This window comes from Rhea americana, unplaced genomic scaffold, assembly GCF_003343005.1.
Source record: "Rhea americana isolate MKP2758 unplaced genomic scaffold, rheAme1 scaffold_380, whole genome shotgun sequence".
Lineage (NCBI taxonomy): Eukaryota > Metazoa > Chordata > Aves > Rheiformes > Rheidae > Rhea > Rhea americana.
The window spans coordinates 492238-501739 of NW_028186513.1; the positions used below are offsets into that span (position 1 = coordinate 492238).

The window sequence follows — 9502 nt, forward strand, 5'->3', positions numbered from 1 at the left end:
CAGGAGCGCCCAGACCCCTGGGTACCGGGGCAGCGCCGGCTTCGGAGCGCAGAAGCAGCCGGCGAGGCTCCCTCGGGGCGCCCAGGCCCCCGGGTGCCGGGGCAGCGCCGGCTCCGGAGCGCAAAAGCAGCGACTGCGGCTCCGTCGAGGTCAAAGACGGCTTTTGCCCCCCTCCTTTAACAAGCAGTTTCGGGTGCGCCGGGGGGGAGGTAGTTCTTGACATTTTGATAAGAACATCATACTCCAATTACTAACAGGACTAATTATCTCTTCTGGAGATGAAAGTGAAGTTGGCTTCCCGTATTTGAAACGCTAACCGGGCTCAGGCACAGGGGTGCCTGGAGGACGCTCCCGCCCGTGGCCGGGGAGAGCCTGGCGGTGTTTAGCAAACCCCTTGCTGCCCGTGAGCTGCTGCGAGCGTACGCCGGCCACAGTCAGGGTTCATCTCAGCTTCCCTGCTTCAGCCCTCGAATCCTCGCGGTTCCTCCTGTGAGATATCTCAATCCTGCTTGCCGGCTCCACGCAGCCCACAAATATGAGAAGCATGTTACTGCTTTCTGTGTCGGATTGATTTGGATATTAATTGCATGTGACCTGTTGACTTCAGCTCAAGCAGAACCCACCCTACAATTAGTTTACTTAACTGCTCTGTCTCTTGCAGTAGTTGTCAGGAATAATGAATTAACCCTGAATTTGATCCTGGACGGAGAAACTTCATGCTGGAACAAGTTTATTATTTCATGCACTTTGCAGAGTTCCTGAACTTCTTGTTAAGAGCTAATCAATCGAACGTCTGGGTCTCCTGGAGACTGAAGCAGAATCATGCAATATTTACACCAATATTCTGAGATGAAAGACAGTGATGGGTCTTGGGAAGAAAGCTCCGTGCAAGAGGGATAAAACAAAGTAAAGGGAAGCCAGAACTCAGACCAGAGCCCTGCGCTGTGCAGCCCAGCAAAGCTGCTTAGGAGATGGTGCGACGATGCACCCTGAGCGCGGCGGGTGCCGAGGCACCGTCCCTGCCGTGGGGCCGGGTCGGCTGCCGCTCGGCGGTGCSCAGCGATGCGCCGGGAGGTGAAACAGGCCATTGCCAGAGCCCGCACGTCGGCTCCCCGCACCGGGAGTGGAGAGGGGGCTGCGCAGAGGCAGAGCAGCAGCCTGCGGCCGCGGATGCCATTAGGAGCAATTTCCTTTTGTTTGCTATCAAAAGGATACAAGGGAGGGTGCATTATTTTCTCTCTTCAAAGGGAATGGATAACAGCACCAGCACAGCTCCTGAATAACATAGTTTCTGTTTCTAGGTCTGTTCCGTGCTGGCAGCTGCATTGCTAGGTGACTTCTCTCACGTACCACCATGCAAATGTCCACCCAGGAGGACGGGGTAGTGAGGCCCTCTCTGAGGAGGGAGAAAGGCACACGTTATTTAAATGTGAAATCTAATGTTTTATAAGGAAAATTATGGCAGATTTGATGCCATTTTCACAGACCACCATGGGCTTGTGAGGTCTGGGCATCTCCGGGCAGCTTCTCTGCATTTTGCACGAGTTCAGGACTGTTCACCTGGGGGCCACCAGCGCCAGGGCYGGGAAAGCTCAGGCCAGGTGAGGGAAGGGACCGCCAGATCCCACGGTCTGCTGGCCCAGGTGGAGAGTGGCACACGCGACTGGCGCTTGCTCATTCCCGCGCGCCCTCCCCTCCCAAATCCACCATGCATGGCTCATTTCTAACACGCTCTGCAGTTCAACTCTAACGCAGAAGGAAGACCCTTTAACACCAGATTTTAGCTCGCAGCAAGCTCCACATCGAATTCTCCTTGCGAGCGCCGAGCAGTGCTGCGCGGTGGCAGGCGCTGCTTTGCGAGCCCCTGCGCCGGGGCGGTGCCGGCCAGGCTGCCGGCACGGGAAGAGCGGAGAAAGGTGAGAGCAGAAACCCTCAGAGAGCTCATTAGCGGGAAGCATCCTCCAGGTGACACCTTCTGGTTGTCGAACCCAGGTCTGCTCAAGCATTCAGCCCAAAGCATAGAGAAAGATGTATGCTGACCACAAAGCGAGGGAGCACGGTGGACGGGCTGGGCCACAGAGATGCTGATTCTGTGACAAGAGCGAGCTGGTTTGTAGCTTTTAACCGGAGCGTACGCTGAGCCGTGTGTGTCGGCAGCCAGCTCCTCACTGCAGGGATGGAAAACTACCTGTCAGGAGCCGCTGCGTTAGGGAGAGCAGGTATCTTTTGTCCTTGCACCACGAAAGCCTTTCCTACCTCCTTTCTCCTCCCCTTCTGGAGGGCACCAAAGGAAAGCAGAAAGTTAGCCAATTAGCCTTGGAGCATGGCTCACCCAGGCACAAACACATATGGATATTTTGTGTTCATTGGGTTGGAAAATAGCTTTTGCAGCTCCTCGCCTCCCTCTGCTGCATAGAGTGACAGCACAGTGCTGGGTGAGCGGGTGGGAACTCGGGACAAAGCCTCACAGCTCTGCAGCTCCAGTGGCATCAACGGGCTCTGCCGCGGCGAGGTCCCACCTCCAGCGAGGTCCCGCGGCCGCGGCCCACGCCTCCCCGCATGGCAGGGCCTGCGAGGGGCTCCAGCCCCCGGGCAGACCAGTGTCCCGCGTGTTCCCTTTAGACCGTGCCCATTTGTAGCCAGGGAAATCGAAGGTGGGTTCCAGGAGGCACATATTACACCATGATACACTGGGCTAAGGCATGCTCTGCTGCAAAATGACAGGCAACTGAGCAAGGTAGCTATCTAATTGCAGGTTTGCTATGTGAACAAATTATTTCCACCATGCTGACACTTAACAGACGCAGCTTCCTTCAGGGACACTCTTATTTCCCATATCATGAAAAATTTAAGTACTGTTTAGGGCCTATTTTACCACTCTTATGTTTGTACAACTCTCATTAGCAATAGTAGGAAGTCTTGTGTTGCACTGAGGGTGGAAGTAACCCCTATGTTTTAAAATCAAACACAATACAGAAATATCTCAGGATTTCTCTAGAAGAGAAATAAATACAACTCTAACCACTGCAATGAGGAACCCAGTCCCTCTCGCTTAGTCATTTAGTCTGCAGTTAGCAACAAGGTGAATATTTAATTTCAGAACGATTTTTTTTTTCAGTCCTGCTGCTCTTTATTTGTGTGTGTGCTTCTTTTCTAATAACAGTGCAAGCCATATGGTGCCTCCAGCACTGGGATTGCAGCCATGGGGGTAACAGATGCAAAACAGCCCAAGACAATAGATTGAGAAGTTTGTCTTCCCACTTTTGAGGAGTTAAAAAAGCTACCAAACACAACAACCTGAAATATTCAGCAAATTAGAACATGCCTGGAGTACATAAAGGCCAATCCTTCAGGAAATGATTTCTTCTGGGTACCCTTTCTAGGACACTTGGAAGGCACRGCTCCAGAAAGCGAGGCTGCTGCGCTTGCAGGATGCGGCTGCAATCTGCTTCCCCCGGTCTTTTCAGGAACGGGCCCAAAAGCCTCGGTCCAAGATGGGGCAGACAAGGCCTGGCCTAGGGAGCGGGACCAGAGGGCACCCTGAGGTCCTTCCCAGTTACTAAAATTCCCTTTCTCTTGCACTTTCCTCTCCAGAAGCTGACTTTGCTTGTGACACCAGACTGGACTCTGCCGAGTCTTGCTTCATCCAGGCAGGCAAGAGCTATTTTCCAAGGACTTCCCGACCCACTGGCTCAAAACAATAGCAGCAAAATGAAAAAAGGCTGTTGGAATAACTCCTCTAGCTCCTGCAAAGAGCACTGAGTTGGCAGAAAACAAGTCAAAGCRTTACCAGCCCGTTTCAGCATCAGCTCAGCCCACACTGGAGCTCGGCTCAGGCTCCCGCTCCCGCTGAGATCCTGCTCCGCTGCCCTTGCCGGCCTGCCCCTGCCAAAGGGGAGGGAGGGAGCCTGGAAAGCCGAAGCAGAGGCGCTCGCCAGGCCTGCCAATCTGGGGAAGCTTTTAGAGGATATTCTGCTTGGGTTCATTGCTTTCGTTGCACTGCCTGGTTTGTGCAAAGCCAATATTGCTCATTAGAGAAGACTTTAAAACCTGACTTGTAAATGATGCCAGAGTTCCACAAATGTCACTTCTATCGAAGTGTTATTAGTTTATTGATCTGTATTAAACAAGCAGATAAATACTTAATCTGAATGGCAACAGCACTCTCATCATAAAAGGAATTAGTGTTTAAAGTGTGTCTGACTCATTAGCAGAGTTACTGCACTTTGTCACCGTTTCCAGGACTCTCAGCCAAACCTTTTAATTATCACGTTCTCAGTAAAAGTAATCAGTCGAGCTCCCTCAGGCTAAACAGCTGGGCAGATTGCAGTGGAATCGCAACCCGCTCCTCCCATCTCCGCTTGCAAATGTTCGTCTTGGTCGCTTTGGCATCTCCAAGCGCACAGAGCTGGAGGGCAGCAAGAGGTAGGCGTAGGCAGAAAGATGCGCCAGGACAGAGCTGATAGGGTCAGGGCCAGGGGTGACCGACTTGCGGCCGAGGGCCAAGCCCTCCCCTCCCACCGCTGCCTCCGAAATGCAGAATCCTGCTGTTCGCCCCTTCCAACAGACTGGAAATTCAGAGAGGAAAATTCTCCCCAAAAGCTGCTTTCTCTGAAAGGTATCGTCTAGCTATCAGCATGTTGCTGCCTTCAGATGTAGAGGAAACTYCTTCTCTCAGAAAAGTTTATAAGGTGAAGTGATAAATTGCAGTAACTGGCTGAGAAATACAGCCACCACCTCCAGGCAACTGGTGAACGGCCGATGAACCCAGCAAATTCATCACTCAGTTGTCGAAGGACAGCGAGAGGCAGAGGCTGGCTGCTGCTCGCGTGATTTATTTSCCCGTTTCTCGGCGAGGCGCGTGCGTACTCAGCGGTTCTGCTCCAGCCCTCTCGTGCAATGCCCAGGGCCCTCGGCTCGCTCCCCATGGAGCTACACCTCTCTGCTCGTTAAGACGGAAGTAAAGACACTGCTCTGCTTAAAAATAAGTCCCCGGGCGGCACGGCGCGGGGGAGCGGGCAGCCGCCACGTGCTGCCGCCCAGCCGCTGCTGCTTGGCTCGTGCCTCCCGCCCCTTCCCAAAGCGCTCCTCGGCGCGAACGACCGTGGCGGGTTCGGGCCAGAAGCGGCGGCGGAGCGGCGATTACCCCGGAGAGGCACAAAACGAGCCCGGCGTCTCGCCCGCCTCCCGCCGCGGGTGCCCGGCCCCTCTCCCCGGCGGGGTGTCCGCCGCGGGGCACGCCGGCGCGCTCCGTGCCGGCCCCGCGCGCCGGAGCTGCGGGACCCCCGGCCCCGGCCCCACGCCTCCCCTTGGCTTTGCTTTCCTTCCGCTTCCTGCAGCAAGACAGCAAAGCTCCTTGTCACCTGCTGTGGACACGGACCCGAGAAATCCCGGGTGCGCCTGACCGTGCGGTCTCTGCCCCCATCGCCATCCTGAAAAGTTACTGGTCCTGCAGCAGTACAGTCAGCTCGTATTTAGCCAAAAATCGTCAGTTTCTATATAAAGAAATTTATTTAAAAGAAAACCCCTAAGGCTTAAAGAGATAAAAATCTGTTTTCCAGTGTTTTTCAAACACTGTGAAATTCARATCAATATCCTGAAAATGAAATTGCCCTCAAACTGCTTATGTAGGAGAGTGAACCTGGCCAGACTGCTCCCGCTGGCGGTGGAATCAGGGCGCGTTGCAGCCGCCCGGCAGCTGCTGCCCCGCAGCCGGCTGCGGCGAAGGGCGAGGGGCCGGCGCAGCGGCGGGCCGGGGAGCTGGGGGCTGGCCTGTCTGCTTTTCCTGTTTTTCTGCTTCTCCTCGACGGAGACGCATGGGGGTCCCTGGGTGGGTTCATGGTCTCCGGCGGGGCCGTTCAATCCCTCTCGCCAAGCCCTTGCCGCCGCGCCGGCGGCTCTCGCTGGGCTGCTCCCGGGTGGCCGGGGTGACGCTCGGGGCTGGCAGAAGGGCCGCAGTAAGGAGCAGGAGAGTTGTAAGCAGATTAGAAAGTTAACTAAAACTTTGGGCAACTTTCTTATTGCAGGTGGGAACCCGTGTTGGTAATGCTCTCTGTGCTGTTCTCATGTGAAAGGAATTGCTTTAGAAAAGCAGCTGAATGGGGTATTAAAACAACGCGTCTCCTCTCCCCTTTCRCGTCCCGTCTCCCTGCCCGGGGCGCCTCATCGCCCGCCGCCACCTTCCGCCACACAGGCAGTTTGGCTGCAATTAGGAGGACGAGCACCGGAGTCGGTGCTGAGGGGCGAGCAAGACGGACGGGGCCGGTGCGCTCATCTTCGCCCGCCTGCGTGTCCCCCGCCGAGGCTGGAAGAGCCGCGCTGACTCGCTTCGGGCTCGAGCTGAGAGCGAACAGGCAGACGCGAGTCATCCCGGCGCAGACCGCCTGCTTTGGCGGCTCGTTCCTCTCCTCCCCAGGCTTGCCCTCCTTGCAGGGAGCACTCTCATTCCCGAGAYGTACGAAGAGCGTGGCTCCGCGGCCTGGGCTCCGGCACGGCGCGTCTTGGCCGCTCCCCACCGCCCGTGGCAGCGCGGGGACTGCCCAGCGCGGCTCCTGGCGAGAGCTGCCGGTGAGCTGCCTTCTGCCCCCAAACCAGCGCTCCAGCTCACCTGGCCGCGCTCTCTGCCTTCCCCTGGCACGGCCACACTGACCGTAAATAYTCTGGGCCCAAACAGGGGTGTATTAGCTCTGCTAGATCCCACATCACGTGGGCGTAAAGCTCTCACGACCTCCGTGTGCCCAGGCTGCCGCTATACATGCTGGTTCGCCAAATAGCTCTTCAGCGCGTCCCGTGGAGGAGCTTGTCCTCTTCGGCGGCCACTGAGCTTCAGGCAGAGCTCTGCGTTACTCTGAGCAGGAGCAAGATCCTGCCGGGGCTGAACTGCTGCTGAGCCTTGCTGAAAGCTGAGTGTTGCCTCCACTACCGGATGCTCTATGGAAACTAGAGCTGGAAGCGCAGTAACTAATGCTGCTCCGTGTTTGATTAGCCAGGAACAGGGGCTCTTTCCTGCTGTGATCTCTGCCTCTCTGGCAGTGGGAGGGATGCCTGAGATAAATGCATGACTTGCTCATTTGTACRATGCAGCAAAGCAGGAGTCACAGCCCCTGCTCTGGCCCAGCAAGGCTAAATTGCTGGTTAAASGTGTCCGTGAACCCCTGGTGTTTGTCCTGCCCTGCAGTTCCAGCGGAGGAGAAGCTTCACCATGGACGGAGAAGGCAGGGCTGGAGTCTGCAGTGGTCTCTTCTAAGGGCAGCAATGCTTAGGAGACTTTTAAGGGAACAGTGAGACAACAGGGTCACTCTCTTTCCACCTTAAAGAATACAGTCTTTTGCCCTGAAAATTATGTGCAAAATAGGCAAATAAGCTCCATCCCCATTTCACAGTGATTGCAGCAATCAGAGGCTAACGCTGACTTGCTCCCCCGGTCTAGAAATCTTGAACTCTGCAGGCACAGCCCCCAGGCTGATAACAGGAGTGATTTGCCTTAATTCCACCTCTTCCTCCTGCTCCAGGTGGGTGAGCTGGGGCCCCCACGGTGACAGTAACGGCGTGGCTAATCACGGCTGTGCCGGCACTGCCGGCGGGCTGGAGCATCGCGGTCGCCCGGGCAATGGCGCGTCGCTGCTGCGCAGCCCTGCTCTTGCTGCACCTTCSTCTCCGCTTTGTCTCCAGGTTCTTCTCTGCTGACGCTCGTTCTGTTCTTGGTGGGAGGGGGATTTTGAAGCAGAGGATAATCTGGGAAGAGGTCCAAGGAAGCAGCACTTTCCCGAGGGGTCTCCCGGAGGACTCGTCCCTGCATCCCCCCGGTGAGCTGCCGCACGGTGCCCACACGAGGCAGCGGCATTAGGGAGCCGGTCTCCCGCTGCCTGCAGCATCCAAGAGCTGATCTAAGACTTTCCCGTCTCCTCCCCGAAGCTGAAATCCCCAAACACGGTCTTTGCTATTCATCAGGGTTTCCATTATGCAGAGTCCAGGGGGCTCTGAAGCCTGTCTGAGGAAYACAAAGTAGGACGCAGATATGTTCAGATTTGGGGCTTTTTGAGGAGGCGAATTCCTGAGAGCAGCCTTGCTTCCCCTCCTCCTCCGTCTCTTTCGCCTGCTCCCTTTGAACCAATCATTCCTCTTGCAGAGTCCCGTTGTTTAATTTTGCTGAGCATTGAGTCTCAACCTCCTGTTAATTGGCTTTGCCCATCTTTGTGCATTCCATTAAATGAGAAAGTGCCACACATAAAATTTTAATTTTGAAAACCGCCTTGTTTGTTTTATATTGAAATTACCCACGCCGCTCTGGCCTGCAGAAACAGACGCTTTCTCACTTCAGTAAAAACTCTTTGTGATGATAAAAAGCAGCAGAAATGAGATAAAAAGTGGTGTTTCCTAAAAGGCACATGAAAGCGAGGGAGATAAATCCCATGTATTGTAAGGGATGAAATCCAACGCAAGGCTGCAGAGCAGCGATACCGGCGGGGAGGCTGTGCTGGCGGCTGGGCAGTGCTGGAGCGGCGGCAGCTCTGCCTGCAGGGTGAACCGGGCTTTCTGCCCGGCCTGGCCGAGGCCGAGGCCCCGGTGCCGCCGGTAAGGCACCCAAGGAGGCCGTGTCTCCAGCCGCACTTCCAGCCTTGCTGCCCCCTCTCGCGGAGGGAGATGCGGTCCTTAATGCAAAGGGTTTCCTTGCTTCTGGCCATGAGACGCGCTAGGCAGAAAGAAGCTCGTCCAGCTGAGGTTTGTTCATTTATCTGCTGTTTTCTTAGTGCTCCCGTGTTTGCTCTGCCAAACAGGACCCAGAAATCAGTGCAAATGAAGAACAAACTTCCAGCTTCACAACTGATTGTTTCACTTCTTTTTTCCCCCCATACCTTAACAACAAAGTTTTCTTCTTGATTTTCAATATTCTTTAGCAGCTGCTGAATTACTATTCCGCTTTATTTAATTTTTCCACCCATGGCCATTTTAAGGGTGATTTAATTATTATTACAAAGAATTACAGAAAGATTGAGAATTGTCTAAATGCCTTAAGCTGCAACAGGTTATTAGCACAGATTTATTTTTTAAAGTCATATTAAATGAATTAATATTTGCCGCTTTGCCCTAAGCATCGTTCAGAAGGGCCTTAGCATCAGACTGTGCCATCCCATTGATAAAGTTTCGTGGTAGCACTGGGCCTGCTCTGCAGCAACGATGCTCAGCAGCAATGCGCCAGCACTGCAGACCAGCCAGCCCTGTCTGACAGCAGGAGGGGATGTCGCCTCCCAAACACAGCTGGATTCAAACTACACAAGGAAATTCCTTTGGGGATCTCAGATCCCATTTCACTGCCCAGGCCATGAACCCAACCTGTGAAGCAGTTCAGCCCCCACCTAGACTGCTGGCAGTAACAAGACCATAGATGGGTCAGTTCGATCAATCCTCTGGTCAGTCTTACTGCCTTAGGCAGTAAAAGATCACAGTAGATGCTGCTGGCAAAAGTAAGAGGTCTTTTATTTTTCTTGAAAGCGTAGTTTTG

General features: G+C 54.6%; 1 protein-coding gene across 1 annotated transcript in view; it reads right to left on the bottom strand.

Annotated features, from left to right (window-relative positions):
• GRIK3 (glutamate ionotropic receptor kainate type subunit 3) overlaps positions 1-7843 on the bottom strand; it is a 213708-nt gene extending 205865 nt beyond the window's left edge. The window contains exons 1-3 of the mRNA XM_085313244.1: positions 7561-7843; positions 6608-6659; positions 6180-6339 (exon numbers count right to left, since the gene is read on the bottom strand). Coding sequence (XP_085169370.1) covers positions 6180-6339; positions 6608-6659; positions 7561-7843 — 495 coding nt within the window. The remainder of the gene's footprint in view (positions 1-6179; positions 6340-6607; positions 6660-7560) is intronic.
• Positions 7844-9502: the final 1659 nt, after the last annotated feature.